Source organism: Dama dama, chromosome 4, assembly GCF_033118175.1.
Source record: "Dama dama isolate Ldn47 chromosome 4, ASM3311817v1, whole genome shotgun sequence".
Classification (NCBI taxonomy): Eukaryota; Metazoa; Chordata; class Mammalia; order Artiodactyla; family Cervidae; genus Dama; species Dama dama.
The window spans coordinates 53,040,685-53,056,753 of record NC_083684.1 but is presented as its reverse complement, the minus strand read 5'-3'; the positions used below and the strand labels follow the sequence as shown (position 1 = coordinate 53,056,753).

Sequence of the window (16,069 nt, the reverse complement as noted above, 5' to 3'; positions counted from 1 at the left end):
TGGAGAAAGAAGAGGGAAATGGGGGAGGAAGAAAAAAACAGGAGGGAGGGGATGGAGCTGAGAAGGGGGAGATGAGGAGGAAGGAGGATGGGGAAGGGGCTGCTGTGAGGGCTTCAGGGAATGTGACCAGGACGAGGAGGGCTGGCGGGGTGAGGAGGGGTCAGCTAGGAAGCCCGAGGCTGTTCCCCCTTCCCTCCCAGCTAAATCCTCCTCCCAGAGCAAAGTACCCACCTTGGCCATTTTGCTCTTGTTGTCGGCTGTCAGAAACGACATGTTGTTGATCTCATTCTGGACCACAAAGTTCTGCTCCTCGCGCTTGAAGTTCTGGTGGGGGAGGCGGTGTTGGAGATCAGACAGGGTGCGGGAGGGCCTCTTTGGGCAGCAGCTGCTCGGGTTCTAGAGAGGAGGGGCGGGAGGGTGGGGACTCACGTGGGACTTGGACCAGTAGATGAAGATCTCGCCCACCATCCTGAACAGCTCCTCCGCGCTGGGGTTGGGCTCGGTCAGCCAGTGTGCCCTGGGTAGGCAGGGGAAGGGGCTGGTGAGGGATGAGGGCAGGGACCCCCAGGGAAGGGGGCAGCAGGAAGAAATCTCAGGGGAGGGCATCCAGAGACTTAAATGGGAGAGGGAGAGCTTTCTAGGGTAATCTGGCCATTCAGATGATTTAAAAATTATAAAATGACAATTCCTGAAAATTTTTTTCTGTCTCTAACCTTTTTATTGAAGCATAACTTATATATAAAGTATCCAGTAACCACCACCCAAATCAAGAAATAGAACATTTCTAAGGACTTGCCTGGTGGTCCAGTGGCTAAGACTCCACGCTCCCAATGCAGAGGGCCTGGGTTCAATTCCTGGTCGGGGAACTAGATCCCATATGCCACAACTAAAGATCCTGCATGTCACAGCTATGACCCAGCACACCCAAATAAATAATTTTTTTTAAAAGAACATTTCCAATCCCCAGAAGTACCCTTGTACCCCCATCCTCTTCTTGAAAGATATCCTTATCCTGGCTTCCAAACCATGAATTATCTTTGTCTGTTCTTGAACATTACATAAAAAGATGATATGACATGTACTCTATTTAAAATTTTCTGGTTTCTTTCATTCAACCTGATGTTTGTGAGATTCATTCATGATACAACAATCTGTTCAATTTCATTGCCATATTTTTGCCATAAGTATTTCGCTTTACTTGTCCAAACTTTTCAACCCAGCACTCCTACTCCTAGGAAGCTACCCTACAGCAATACCCACTCATGTGCACAAAGATGAGTGTGCAAGGATATATACAGCATGCATACTACTATGTGCTTCTGCTTCCAGGACAGACATAGCTAATCAATCCATGAACCCTTTCTTACAAAGCCCTGGTACAACCTTAAAATCTTTTCCAACCAAGATGGAACTTGGAGTTGAAACCTGTTCAAGCCCTGGATCTGGCTGCACCTAAGACTTGATAATACTTTAAATGGTGCCTCTGATTTCAGGGAGATGTTTTTAGCAATTGATTGACATCTGAGCTTGCCCTTTACAAAGACTCATGTTTCTGGGGCAAATTAGGCTGGCGAGGTCAGGATGGAGACCAGTGATGGAGGAAGTCCTGTCTGTTGGACTCCACTATACAAATCGAGCATCCTGTCCACCCAAGCGGGGAGACACAGCACTGGAGGAGGGAAATACGGCTCCTTCTGGCTAACACTGCAACCCTCACAGGGCCTCAGATTCAGGAGGTTTCAAGGAGCAGAAGGGGAGCAAACACAAGCTGGCTTCTATTGGTCCAGAAGCAACAGGGGCTGGGGGTCAGGAGGTGGGGTGGGATGAAGTAGGAATTACAAGTTTATAGCAAGCCAGAGGCAAGAGGTCAGAAGGGGTCCAGGGAAGCCAGAGGCCAGGCTGGGGGGTGTGGGGGGACAGCTGGGGGCTTGCTGACCTGTTGTTGTCCACGTAGCGGATGAGCAGCGGGTAGAGGGCGTACAGGTCCCGGCAGAGCACGGAGAACTCATCCCGCACCAGGAGCTCGCCCTCCTCGGCCTCCGCTTTGGCCTCCAGACGCAGCTGCTCCTCCTCGGCCACGACCTTCCCTGCCCGCTTGCGCAGCCGCCCGATGGTGGGGATGAAGTGAGAATGCAGCAGCTCCGGCCGGGCCCGGCTCACGATGGGCTGGGCGAACACTGCAGGAGCAGACGGGGAGCATGGCTGCTGGCCGGCCGCTGACTCCAGCACCTCATCTATGACGTCTGATCCCACCCCTGACCTCCGTTCCCATCCCTGACTTCCAACCTGTGCCTCTGACCTAGAAGCTAACATTGATCCCAGCCTGACCCTCGTGTCTGACCCCAGCATCGACTTATGATTCCACACCTGACCTCAGACTGTGACCTCTGACACAACTCCTGAATTTTCATCCCACCCACCATAACCTTTGACCTGAAACTGTGACCCTCTAGCCTGACACAGGTCCTTGACCTCTGACCCCAACAAGTGAATCCTAACCTGATACCCTACCCTAGCCCATGACATCTCACTCCAGTCTTTAACCTCTGACCTGGTCTATACCCAGATGAAGCTCACCACATGATTTCTGACAAATGCCTCTGGATTCTTACCTTCTCTGGCCTCTGACTCTGGCCTCTGACCCCAGTTCTGATCTGTAGCTTGGCTCTGAGCCAAAACTCAACCCCTAACATGGAACTTATGAACGAGGAATCCCAACCTTTTAAAGACTCATTTCTTGACCTTGGACCCAGAACCCTAACTGTCCATATCAGGGACCCCGATGTTTGACCTGGTTCTCTGACCCTTTGTATAAGGAACTCAGCCTTCTGACTCAGCTCCTGATCCTTTCCAAGGCTCCAGAAATTCCAAATCCAGCCTGGAAGACTCCCAGGATCCATGCATCCCTCTCAGACTCTATGACCCTGAGATTCTGGCTCCTGGGGATGATCTCTGGCCTTGTGATCCTGAGAAAACCGAGATCTGACTCCTCCCCATTCGCAGAAAACCACAGACCCTGAAATCTCCCTCTGAGATCCAGGGACCCGAGTCCTAGGACACTGGCCCCAGTTCTCTGGACCTGCACGCTCGCCAGACCCACCAGCCAGCCGCTTCATCCAGGTGGCCTCGTCAATGCCCAGGTTGTTGACGATGATCCGCAGGATGTTCCCCAGCAGCGAGTTGAGGTGGTCGGAGGTGACGGCTGTGCAGGGTGGGGGGGCCCCGGCAGGCAGGGCGGGTGGGGGTGCCTCGGGCCCGCGCTCCCACCAGCGGGGCAGGTAACTGCACAGCATGGGCAGCGTGATCTCGATGACGTGCGGCATCTCCGTGTAGCGGGCCCCCGACTCAGCCAGCCCCCCAATGTCGGCCATGAGCCGCTCCAGCACTGGGATGTCGGGACACATCTCCTCCACGCTGTTGGGGAGCCCCAGGACTGGGGTGCGGGGAGGGGGTCAGGGCATGCCAACTCCTCATGCCCCGACCTCAGTGTTCATACCACAAACTGCTGTCCCCATAAACTCTGGGGTTCCCCAATCTGAAGCACCCACAAGCTGGGGAATCCTCAACACCTCAGGGCCCAGACTGGACCCCACTACCTTCACAGTGGGTCTCCTTGGACCCCATGTGGGTGGAAGACAAGCCCTGCCAGTCTCCCCAGCCCCACCCCCACTTACTGGCCCGCTCCCGGGGAGACTTGGTGGTGTACACTGAGCAGGCGTTGTACTCATTCAGCTGTGGCTCCAGGAACGCCACCGGCATGGCCGCTGCCAGGCGGGCCAGGCACTCGCCCAAGGCTGGCCGCAATCTGGAAGAGACGGCTGTGCTCAGCTCCCAAGCCCCCTCTGCCCAGTCCTGGATCCCAGTCCCGTCCTCCACAGAAGTGCCTCTCCCAGGACCCTTTGGAGCAGAGCAGCCATTCACTGGTGGCCACTGATGTAGCCATTTCCCTGGGTTTCCTGAATGTCCTCTTGCTCCATCAATGATCTGGGCTCAGGAGTGCCCACTTGGGCACTGCCGGCCGCCCTCCCGAGTTCCCCCCAGCATGACTGGCTCCCGTGGGCCACCAGAGTTTCTGCGTGCCCCCTGCCAGCGGAGAACAACCTAGCATCCTGGTTGCCAAGGGCCTGTGGCCGCCTTCACGGGCATTCCTCTGAGCGCCCTCACGTGGCCACACTGAGGAACTACAGTTGCCACAGTCCTCTTGTCTTCTGAAGACAAACCATCTCCCAGCTTTTCACTCACTCCCGTTTTCTGAGTCCTCACGTCCCTGAACCCCCACAGTCCCCACCCCAGCCCCAAACTCTCTCTCTCCTTACTTTTCCACGTAAGGGTTCCTGGTGGTCCCCAGAGAGTAGATACTGCACAGTGTTCGGTAGCAAGAGACCTGGACGTCATCCACTGAGGAGGGGAGGAAGGGTGGAGTTAGGGTTAGTCCGGTCCTCCCCTAACCCCATCTCTTGTCTCCAAATGACAGAGTCAGAGCAGGGGCTGTAGAGCCAGCCTGCCATTTACTAGTTTTGGCCTCAGTTTCCCTCTCTGTAAAATGTGGATAAATATAGTATTTTCCTTACAGAGTTGCTGTGAAGATTAAACGAGTTAATAACCCAGAAAGCAATTAGGACAGGGTACACAGCAGGTGTTCAATAAAGGCTAGCTGTTCTTTCCTTGGAGAAGGGTCATGGATCTCTTTGATGATAATGCTGGAGACTGTCTCCAGAATATGCAAACAGACATCCAATCCTGACTTCAATCTCGGTTATCCACACACTCCCCAGGAGGCCAGGTTAAGAAGCTCATCAAGTTCCTAAATGTCATGAGGGGGCAGGGGGACTGTTCTAAATTGAAAAGAGGTGATAGAGGCATGACAACCAAATGCAGTAAGAGAAACCTCATCGAATTCTGAATTAAAAAAAAAAATTAAAGACATTTTGAGGGTAATAGGGAAATCTAACCATAGTCAGGCTAAGTGTGATACTGAAATTGTGGTTACAGGAGAAAAGGTTCTGCAACATCTAGGTGTTGAAGGCTGAATATTTAGGGATGAGGTGTCACTGTGTGTGCAGCTCATATTCAAGAGTTCAACAAAAAGTTTGACGATACCTTCATTATAAGTGGTGTGTGACTCTTTTGCAACCCCATGGACTATAGCCCACCAGGCTTCTCTGCCCATGGGATTCTCCAGGCAAGAATACTGGAGTGGGTTGCCATTTCCTTCTCCAGGGGATCTTCCCGACCCAGGGATTGAACACGTGTGTCTTATGTCTCCTGCATTGGCAGGTGGGTTCTATCCCACTAGCACCACCTGGGAAGCCAACACAGCCAAAAGTAAATAAATAAGTAAATATTTTTAAAAAAGAAATATACATGTAACTTGCTTAAGCAACAGTGAAGGAGGGTCTTTTGTTAAATCTGTGGAATAAATATTCTGATTAGCTCATTCTGTTCCCTACCAATTTACTGAACTGAATGCACACTTTGCTTATGGCAATGAAACCTCTCAATAAACATAACACTGAAACACCCGAAGACTCTACCAGGCACGCTGGGATGGCTGGTGTTCGTGGAACTGACGCCCCCAGCCCCACCCCAGCCCTTGGGATCAGTAGCCCTTACGGATAACATCGTCTCCGAACTGATGCTGGGCGATGTGTTGGAAGAGGGTGGTGAGGACCGGCAGCAGGGCCACGGTGGTGTAGGTGAGGTTCTGGCCCACACCCTTCACCTGCGTGCGCGCCTGCGACACCTTGCCGAGCCGCAGGTTCTCCACCATCTTCTCAATGTCCTCCGAGGCACTCTCAAAGAAGGAACGGAGGCCAGCCTTCACGATTTCGGGGCCAGACTTCATCACGGTCCTAGGAGGGAAGTGGGGGCACTCTGCAATCTGAGATTTGAGATTGCAGAGAGTCCAGGAGAATAGGGGCTGGGGGCGGTGGACGGCAGGGGTAGAATGGGAGTGGGCACCGTGACCCATGGCCCCACCTGGCATCCAGGGAGCGTGCCAGGATGTGAAGACAGTTGACCACAGCTGGGGCATCCGTGCCTGGGGGAGGAAGGTGGGCCTGGGTGAAGGAAGGGTTGTGACGACAGCACCTCCCTCTACACCCACCTCAACTCATCTCTCTCCACCCACCCCTCCCCCACTGCATACGTCCCTGTCCTTTCCTCATCCTGGACCCCTCTGCTGGTCCCTCCCGCACCCCAGCCCTGACCTCTGGGCCATCACTGTCTGGTGAGGAGTCTGGGATCTCCAAGGTGGCAGGGCCCAGGACTCTCCCAGTCACTGTCCCATCCCCAGGACTACCCACTCCATGTCCAAGTCCAGAGGAAGAACAGTGAAGGTTGTTCAGATTAAGGCATGAACCTGGGCCATATCTCTTCAGGGTGAGGTTGTGAAGAGGCGAAGAGAGGGAAGACTGGGGAGAAGGGCTTGGGGAGCAGACCTACTCACCAAAGAGAGAGACTCGGTGACGGACAAGAGCCGCAAGCTTGCAGAAGAGGCTGAAGAAAGAGAAAGGAACAGGACAAGGGAAACGGGGAGCGAGGACAGCGAGGGGACACAATTAGAGGAGGAGAGACAGGGAAGACAGGGAGGGAGGGACAGAGCCAGGAGGAGAAAGGACGATGGGGGAGAAAATGAAGGAGACAGAGGGATGGGAAGGGGGAGTAGAGAGATGAACCAGCTAGAGAGTTGCAAGCAGTAACTGGGATGCTGGGGATGGGGAGGCTGATCTGCCTTTCTGATAGGATGCCCGATTCACCCCGGTCTGCCTGAAAGTCCCATATCCTGGGGGGGGGCACACAAGGACAGTTTGTCACCCTAGCCCTTCCATCACCTCTGCAGGTAGACTGATCAGTGCCCAGCACCCAGGAACAGAGCCTTTCAAGTCCAAGGTTGGGAGGAAATGACCCAGGATTACAACGCCATGAGGTCAGAGGTCTGAGTCAGAAGTCCTGGGGGGCTCACCTGGTGATCATCTCCTTCTCCTTGTTGGAGGCATGGCCACCACTGCCCAGCAGTTTGGCTGGGGTGGACAGGAAATAGAGGCAGTGGTTGGTGAAGTACTGGTTGATCAAAGGGAGCAGGATCTGGGGGCGTGGGGAAGAGATAAAGGGGATTGGGTGGAGGGCGAGGAAAGCCCACCCGTCCCCAGCCTCCTTCGACTTCTGTGGCCACCTCTCACCTTCGCAAAGAATTTAATCTCCTGTTCGTGAGGGGACTTTTCCACTCGTCCACTGCTGACCACGGCCTCTGGTGGGGGAAGGCAAATAGGGGTCATGGTGGCTTCATTTCTAGGGAACTCAGGGTTTTCTGATGGGGCAGACTGAGGGTATGACAGGAGATAAGCTCCTGGCATGAAGTCACTGTTGTCAGCTTTGAGGTAAACCTCTCTCCCCTGTTTTCATATGATTCCAACTCCTTGATCAATCCCTTCCTGATGCTGAAAATGGAGAGGAGGACAAACTGGAATGCGGTGAGACCATGAAACATTCTCCCTCCTCACCTGGCACTGAGCAAATGTGGAATGAATAAATGAAAAAAGAAGTCAGTGTAGACAGGAAGAAAAGAATTTGTGATAGGTGAGGAGGGGAAATTTAAAAAGTTAAATTTAACCTTTTTTTTGGCTGCAGTGCACGGCATGTGGCATCTTAGTTCCCTGACCAGGATTAAACTCGTGGCTGTGCACTGGAAGCGCGGAGTCTTAACCACTAGACTGCCAGAGAAGACCCCTAGGTTGAACTTTAAAGTAGAAATCCATTTCAATCATCATCATCATAGTGATAATAATGATTCATATTATTAAAATAATATTACTAAAATAATAATAAAATAAGGCTTAATTACTAAACACTTGCTATGTCCCTGGTAGTGTGAGACATGTCCTTGTAAAATCTCCTCCCAACATGGGAGGCCTGACTGGTCCTTTGTCCCCATTTTACAGATGAGGAAATTGAGGTGCAACAGCTTGCTTCAGGTCACTCAGCAAATAAGGGACAGAGCGACCGCTGGTTGCAGTGAACAGAATCCCCATTTCACAGATGAGGAGGTTAAAGTTCAGGAGGAAAGGGGATTTCCAGGAGGGTGTGCAGCACAGGGGTCCCACTCACATGGGATTTGGGGTGAGATGTGTGAATGAATCCTGCTGGGCCTTTCACTTAGCTGAAGGAAATTTGGGGTTCTGGGGTGGCTCTCTGGGAGAAGCTGGGATTACAGGGGTCCCACTTGTGACTCTTAGTGACATGTAAGAGGCATCTGCAGGACATCTCCACAACCTCAGCCTTCAAATTAGACCCAGAGTCTCCCAGTCCTCATTCCCTTCTGCCCCTGACCCCCCACAGGCAGTCAGAGGGAGCCTGTGAACACCCAAGGCAGACCAGGGTACTCTGCTGCTTAGACTGCTCGCAGGGCAGCATCTCACTCAGAGCAACAAGCCACAGTCCTCACCATGGCCTGCAAAGCCTGGCGTGATCTTTCTGTCACCTTTCTGACCCCATTTCCTCTCAGTCTCCCCACCACCCCACCCATCCCACTCTGCTTCAGCCACAGGGACCTCCTAATACATCTGCAACCTCTGCACGGGCTGATCCTCTGCCTGAAATACTCTCCCCAGATGACCAAGTAGCTCTCTCCCTAGCTTCCTGGAATATTCTATTTACAATTACATCCGGCCCACACTCCCAGCCCTCTTTAGCTGGCTCTAGTGTATTCCTCTCCCCATAACACTAATCACTTTCTAACACACGAAGTGATCCCGTCATTTCCAACGTTAATTGTCTGAATCCACCGAGGGAATGTATCCGCCGCGGGAATGTAAGTTGCCGAAGGACAGGGATCTTTATCTTGTTCATGTCCTATTCTCAATCCATAGGACAATGTCTGGCTCAATGACTAAATGGGGAGGGCGTGGGGGCGGGAACAGAAATGCATAAACTGGGTCCCTAGATGAAACGGCAGCTAAGGCGGGCACAGGGAGGGAATTCTTCGTACCCAGGTGGGCGATAAACTCCTGAGAAATGTCCATCCAGCGCAGCAACTGCTGTAGGAAGCCGAAGGCGAACCGTTTCTCAATGGAAGACGTGTCCAGTTCCATGTCCTTAAGACCTCTGCGTGCAGGCGGAGCGAGAGGTCAGCTCAGACCCAGACACGCGGTGTTTCCTGCCTCTTTCCAGGTTCCCCTGGACTCCTACGGGACCCACCTCCGTTTTCCAGGCCCCACCCTTCTTAGACTCCTCCCCTCCGGCCCCGCCTCCGCCCACAGGCCACACCCCTCTCTGACCCCGCCCTCCCGCCCTATCAGCCTCCTCTCTCTGGCTCCGCCTCCGCAATTTAGGATCCGCCTCTCCCAGCTTTTGCTGGGGTTCCGCGCGTGATCCCTACCGCTCCCCCGCCCAGCTTCCAGCCCTCTTGCCTGGTGACCGCGTAGCCGTTCATCTGCAGGAATTTCAACAGCTCCTGGGCCTTCTCCCGATCTCGCGCCTTCTCCTTGGCGGTGAGCGTGTCGTAGGGAACCAGCAGGGGGTGGGTCCCACCACCTGGGGCAGCAAAGATCAGAAATTAGGGGCATTGGTGGGAGGGGGAAACCAGATCTCTCATTGACGTGGTTCCTGAAGTTGAGAGTGTGCATAATTATAGTAATATAGGCAGATAAGAATAACCAACCATTGCTTTCAGATGCTCCCCACATCCTCCCCACAGCCCTACAGGAGTAAACGCTGTGATTATCCTCACTGCAGAGACGCAGAAAAAGCTGGCTTAAAACTCAACATTCAAAAAACTAAGATCATGGTATCTGGTCCCATCACTTCCATGGCAAACAGGTGGGGAAACAATGGAAACAGTGACAGACTTTATTTTCTTGGGCTCCAAAATCACTGCAGATGGTGACTGCAGCCATGAAATTAAAATACGCTTGCTCCTTGGAAGAAAAGCTATGACAAACCTAGACAGCATATTAAAAAGCAGAGACATTACTTTGCCAACAAAGGTCCATCTAGTCAAAGCTATGGTTTTTCCATTAGTCATGTATGGATGTGAAAGTTGGACCATAAAGAAGGCCTGGTGCTGAAAATTGATGCTTTTGAACTATGGTATTGGAGAAGACTCTTGAGAGTCCCTTGGACTGCAAGGAGATCCAACCAGTCTATCCTAAAGGAAATAGGTCCTGAATATTCACTAGAAGGACTCTTGCTGAAACTGAAACTCCAATACTTTGGCCACCTGATGGGAAAAACTGACTCATTAGAAAAGACCCTGATGTTGGGCAAGATTGAAGGCAGGAGGAGAAGGGGACGACAGAGGATGAGATGGTTGGATGGCATCACCAACTCAATGGACATGAATGAGTTTGAGCAAGCTCTGGGAGTTGGTGGTGGACAAGAAAACCTGGGGTGCTGCAGTCCATGGAGTCGCCAAGAGTTGGGCATGACTGAGCGACAGAACTGAACTGAGAGACACAGAAAGGAAGGTTTAATGGGGGTGAAAGCAATCGTTCAAAGTCACGCAACTCTAACCCAGGCCCTTAGGACTCCAGAGCCTGTGACTAGGAGAACTGCGGAGAAGGGGAGTCTGTGCGGGGGTGGGGTGGGCGCCCTCACCCTTGGCTTCCAGCTCCTGCTTCTTTTTGCGCCCCCATGTGTTGTGGTAATTTTCCGCCAGTTGTTCCGCCATGGCCTAGGAGTGGATGCAAAGGGGTCAAGGCCCACATTCAGAGGATGTTCTCCTCCTGCCACAGACACCTCCATGTTCCCAAATAAAGGGCCAGAAGACTCACTTGCAGCTCCCGAGACAGGGTAACTCCACTGAGATCGGGGGGTTGCGGGTTGTAGCCTTCCCTTGCATCATAGGTCTGGGGTGACAGGGGAGGGGGGGGCATGATTGGTTCGCAGGAAGCCCAGGCCCCAACCCAATTTATCCCCTCCTTGCCACCTTTCCTTAAAGGCCTGCCTCTAAGCCACCCTCTGCTCTTCTGCCCTCTGCAGTTTTTCAGGCTCCAGATCTCTTAGCCTGCACCCCTCTCCTGGCCTCCCCGCTACCGCTGACCCCACTTCCTTCCCTTGGGCCCTTTTCCCTCTCTCAACCCCACATCCTACCTGGCCCCACCCCTCCTGGCCCCGCCCCTTCTAGCCGCTCTCCACTGCGTCGTGACCCCACCCCCTGCCCCCGCCCCGCCCGCCCGCCTCCACCTGGGCGCTTTGTGATATCTTCCGGGTTTTCTTCTTCTCCGTCTTCTCCTCCTCACCCTCCCTGGCTTTCTCTATCGTCCATTCCCAGGCAATCATGGCCTTCAAGGACTCCTTTATGGGCCAGCGGTAAATCTCTTTGTCCTGGGGTGCACAGGAGGGAGCGGAGTTAGTGGAATGGGGTGAGAGGGAGGGGGAGGTAGGACCTCCTGGCTCAGCCTCATTGGCCACCAGGGTCCCAAGAAGGGGAAAACCCTTGACAACATGTCTAGGAAGTGGTCCAGTCCGACTTCAAAACCAAGTCTCTTACCTGCCCTGTAACACAGCCTCCCAAACAAGTTCTTATCATCCCATGCTACACATGAGACTCAGAGAAGTTAAGTTGTATGGTCAAGGAATCAAACCTAATCCCTCTGACTGTTTCTAAAAGAAGACACACCAGGAGTCCGTGATCTATGGGAGGCAGTCAGGTTTGCCAGAAGGCAAAGTCCATAGAGCTGACTCATTAGAAAAGACCCTGATGCTGGGAAAGACTGAGGATAGGAGGAGAAGGGGGCGACAGAGGATGAGATGGTTGGATGGCATCACTGATTCAATGGACATGAGTTTGAGCAAGTTTGAGATAGTGAAGGACAGGGGAGCCTGGCATGCTGCAGTTCACAGGGTCCCAAAGAGTTGGACACAAATGAGCAGCTGAACAACAACAAAAGGCCATGGGTGAGGAACTCCAATCCACAGATCCAGCTAGATCCAAGCCTATGAAGCTGCCTCCTCCTCTCTGAAGCCCCCAACTTTGGACCCCCAACTTTCTGTCCCAAGGTTTGGTCACCTTCTCTGAAAAGGTCTTGTAGGGCCTCAGCATGGGATGGGTCTTGAGTTCCTCATCTATGTTCTCCCCATAGGACCAGTTGTTCTGGATCTGAAGGATGAGATGGGACAGGTGGGAACAGTGTCACTATGGAGTTGAGGGTGGGAGCAGGATGAGGGGTGGACACCAGCCTGGGGAACACTGAAGGGGAGCCCTGGAGGGGTTGAGGGCTCCAAAAGGAGTTATGGGTCTCAGGGAAATCTGGGGCCCTCGAGGAGGATCTGGGTCTGGAGGAAAGCTGAGGTCTTGAGGAAGGTGGGCAAGGGTGGGGAGTTCCTGGGGAGGGGAGGATCCTAATGCTGACCTTGTCAAAGGCCCACTTCTCGTGTGTGTACTCCGCGAACTTGTTAATGAAGGAGTCCAGCTTCTCTGGGATGATCACACTATTGGGGGGATGGGGTCACCAGATGTTGGATCTGGCCCGTCCTTCCATCTCTGAAACCTCCTTCCCCCAGCCCCCCACTGCCCGCAGGCCTCACTTGAGGGTCTCCACAGGCCGAGGATCAAAGTTGCCTTCAGCATCCACCGTGGCCTTTTTCTCAGCCTTGGATGAGTATGAGGCATCCACGTAGTCCGGGGGCAGGGCCCCTGCGATGGCACACAGGCAGGGCATAGCCATGCGGTACAACTCTTGATCATATTTCTGGGGAATGTGAGGGGGGCAGGATGGGTCACTGCAGGCCTGGCTGAGCCTTCCAATTCTGGAGCCCCAGGACTTCAAATTCACCCCTCCAATAATCAACCCTCTTTCTCAAGCCCTCAGACCTGAAGTATGGTCTCACTCTGAAACTCAAACCTCAGACCCACCCGGACTCTCAAAGCACCCCTAATTAATCCTCTCCAAGCCCCCAAACTAGAGTCCCCCATTCCCTCTTCCATGACATTCAAACCAGGGACCCAACTCATCATAGATCCTCCTAGATCCAGACCTGCAGAACTGGAGACGCATCCCTCCCTGAACCCCCAAACTGGGAATTTCATTTTGGATCCCTGACTTCAGATCCCAAGCCCTCCAAACAGGTTTCTTTCAGGAGCCCTGGGTGCTCAGACCTTATGGGCCAGCGAGTCAAAGATGCCCCAGAAGAGTTTACGAGTGAGGTGCAGCTCTTCCTCCGAGGTGACCCCAAAGTTGGCCCAACCTGTGGGGAGGCAGTAGTACTTCCAACAGCGCTCATAGTGGTTGGTGAGGAGCTGGGTGGGAGCAAGAGGGGGACACACAAATGAGGGAGACATAAACAGGTGGTAGGCAAATGAAGGCCTAGGGAGGCCCAGGGTGCCACTGATTTTAAATTTTAAATTTAAATGAAGGAGGTGTAGATCATGCAAATGACATGCTAATAAGAGAATTATATGCATATTGGGAAGTGATCCTGGACAGTTTAAATTTGGCACTCTTATTCAGAATTGGGATGGGCATTAAATCAAAGCTGGATTTGCTTTACACAAATAAGCATGCGGATATTAGTCCATGGGAAGGGTCGTGTGCAAATGGGCATAAAGATGAAGTGATCTGTCTTTATGTGAATTAACATGGCAAGTAGAAACATACTCAGTACTCCATGCAAACATATGGTAATTGGGGAGAGAGCCTCTACCATCCAATATGCAAATTTGAAATGGGCTGATTTAGATGTATTGTACAAAATAGTTAAGATATGTGAGTTGGGGGTATCTCCTTAGGCAAACAAGCATGCAAATGAAAAAATAATAGGCGAGACAGTGAAAATATGTAGGATAGCTGTGGTACTGTTGATTCAAGTAAATGTTCTCATTTGAATAGCGGAAGGCTGGTGGTCTAAGCATGTGAATAAGCTTACTGATTAGAAAAAGCGGTGCGTCCCACACAAATATATGCTAATTAAGGGGGGCTGGCTCACTGCTGGGCGAATTAAACTCTAATTAGGCAGTGCTAGAGGCACCAATGACGCAAAGTGAATGACCTGGGAATCCTAGTATGAAAATAAGAATATTAAAGAAGTTTCTATGCGGCCTGCTGCCCGAACATTTGCAGGTTAACCGGCCCAGGCGATGTGATACTGAAAAGCTGCAGAGCAAGGCGGTGGGTGGAGCATGGAAATACGCAAGCTGAAGCGGGCTTGCCCTCACCTTGAGCGGCATCTTGGCGAACTCGTTAAGGATGGGCACGTCGAACACCAGGCGCCGCAGCAAGTGCTGCAGCATGGACGGGCGGATGTACCTGCGGGGACACGCACAGGGCGGGGTTATCTCTCCCCAGGGCCCGCCCCACTCGTGGCCCCGCCCACCTGGCCCCGCCCCACCTGCAGAGCGCCATCAGGCATTCCTCGATGACGTCGCGTTGCGCCTTGGTGAGCGAGCGGCCGCGGGACAGGCGGTACACCGTGTGAAGCATGGAGTCCACCATGATGGCGCGATGCTCGGTTCCCGCAAACAGCGGCGCACACTTGGTGATGAGCGGCAGCACCGCCAGGCACAGGTAGCGGTTCAGCGCCAGCGCCATCTCTGTCGTGCTGAAAGTGGCCTGGGGCGCAGAGTGGGGACATCAGGTCTCCCGTGCACGCTCCTGGGGTTGCCCTGGCAACTCAACCAGCCAGGCCTCTGATCTTCGCCCCAAACCTGCTCCTCCCAGTCTCTAGTACCCTTATTACTTTGGACTAAGAAAATTTCAAACATATACAAAAGTCTAGGAGTCAATTAATGAACCCTCATTACCAGATTATCCAGACTACCTCATTACCCAGATTAGGCTGTTCTGCAGGCGTTCCCATGACCCTTCTCAACTGTGGAGGCCGGGAGGGTGGCCAGGCTACTCACCGTGTCCAGCGAGGCAGCCGCCCGCATGTCGGGCAGGAACCCCACGTCCAGCACGTGCAACAGGAAGTCCTGGTTCTCAATGCCATATACCCGGTCCAGGAAGAGCACCATCGACGCCTTGTGGTCGGGCACAAAGGATGCTGACATCTTTGGTTGCACCAGGGCCCCGTCTGTGGGCAAGGAGACTGGGATCAGGGCTGCCCTTGGGGCCCCTCTGCTTCCTCCCCAGCGTCAGTCCCTTGCTGAGTCCCGCTCCTCCGCACCTTTGCCCAGGGTGGGGATCTGCAGCGGGAGGCTGATGATGCCCACGAGGTCGTCCAGGGGCACAAGGGAGCGCAGGATGGCACGGATCCGCAGGGCCTCACCCTTACCGGCTTGAATTAGCTGGAGAGGGGAGGTGGGCATGTCATCGGGCACCCCACACCGCATTTGCTCATTCCATCCCTTCCTGACCCACTGGCACATAAAGCAGGACCCTGTCTGCTGGAGTGAATGCTAGAATTTCCAGCCCTGATCCCTCTGCCTGCGCTGTTCGCCTGTAGCCCTGACAAGCCCGCTTTCACTGCCTGGTCTCCTCCACTGGACTGGGAGGTCCATGAGAGTGGGGCCACAGGCTCTTAGTTATTGGTGTGTCCCCTGCGTTGCCTGGCCCAGGACCAGCCACACAGCAAGAGCTATATCAATGTCACCGAATGTCTGAATGAAGAGGTTCAAGGTTGGCCATGCCCCGTGCCCCAGCCGGGGCTTCAGGTCTCACATGCATCTCTGGCGCACAGCGTCCCAGCAGGTCAATCAAGGCTGCGTAGAAGGACATGATGGCATGTCCCAGGTGCACCCGGTTTTCTTCGGGGGGCTCCTCCCCGAAGCTGCAGGAGAAGGCGGTGATGTGAGGAGGGGGCGGCATCAAGGGGATTGGGGAGGGTGATTTGTTCTGTCGAGGAGAGGTCGGAAGACTCACTGCTCGCGCCGCCGGTCCCTACGGACGCCTGGTCCGTCCCGAGCAGGGTCCTCGGAGATGCGGATGGCCTCTTCAATGGTGGCCAGCAGCCCCGAGCCGCCCTCGCCCCGCAGGGCAGGCCCAAAGCACTCGGGCTTGCGGATCAGCAGCCGCACCACCACGTTGGCATTCTCCTCCACGCTCTCACCTGGTGGCTCGCAGAGTCACGAGGCCTCTTGAGCCACTGCCCAGGGTTTGTCCCTGGGCGGCCCTCAACCTGGCACCTCGGGGGT

At 53.7% G+C, this 16,069-nt stretch overlaps 1 protein-coding gene across 2 annotated transcripts in view; it reads right to left on the bottom strand.

Moving 5' to 3' along the window:
• The window catches only part of RYR1 (ryanodine receptor 1), a 125,040-nt gene that overhangs the window by 53,412 nt on the left and 55,559 nt on the right, over window positions 1–16,069 (bottom strand). For both annotated transcript variants that reach the window (XM_061139217.1, XM_061139216.1), the window contains exons 44-69: window positions 15,798–15,984; window positions 15,597–15,705; window positions 15,103–15,223; window positions 14,840–15,009; window positions 14,326–14,546; window positions 14,153–14,243; window positions 13,097–13,237; window positions 12,526–12,689; window positions 12,351–12,429; window positions 12,008–12,097; window positions 11,182–11,322; window positions 10,770–10,844; window positions 10,594–10,669; window positions 9,408–9,531; window positions 8,987–9,102; window positions 7,182–7,249; window positions 6,965–7,086; window positions 6,449–6,498; window positions 5,980–6,040; window positions 5,614–5,852; window positions 4,317–4,398; window positions 3,675–3,805; window positions 3,101–3,433; window positions 1,937–2,177; window positions 430–517; window positions 232–324 (exon numbers count right to left, since the gene is read on the bottom strand). In XM_061139217.1, the coding sequence (XP_060995200.1) occupies window positions 232–324; window positions 430–517; window positions 1,937–2,177; window positions 3,101–3,433; window positions 3,675–3,805; window positions 4,317–4,398; window positions 5,614–5,852; window positions 5,980–6,040; window positions 6,449–6,498; window positions 6,965–7,086; window positions 7,182–7,249; window positions 8,987–9,102; window positions 9,408–9,531; window positions 10,594–10,669; window positions 10,770–10,844; window positions 11,182–11,322; window positions 12,008–12,097; window positions 12,351–12,429; window positions 12,526–12,689; window positions 13,097–13,237; window positions 14,153–14,243; window positions 14,326–14,546; window positions 14,840–15,009; window positions 15,103–15,223; window positions 15,597–15,705; window positions 15,798–15,984 (3,413 nt within the window). The remainder of the gene's footprint in view (window positions 1–231; window positions 325–429; window positions 518–1,936; window positions 2,178–3,100; window positions 3,434–3,674; window positions 3,806–4,316; window positions 4,399–5,613; window positions 5,853–5,979; window positions 6,041–6,448; window positions 6,499–6,964; window positions 7,087–7,181; window positions 7,250–8,986; window positions 9,103–9,407; window positions 9,532–10,593; window positions 10,670–10,769; window positions 10,845–11,181; window positions 11,323–12,007; window positions 12,098–12,350; window positions 12,430–12,525; window positions 12,690–13,096; window positions 13,238–14,152; window positions 14,244–14,325; window positions 14,547–14,839; window positions 15,010–15,102; window positions 15,224–15,596; window positions 15,706–15,797; window positions 15,985–16,069) is intronic.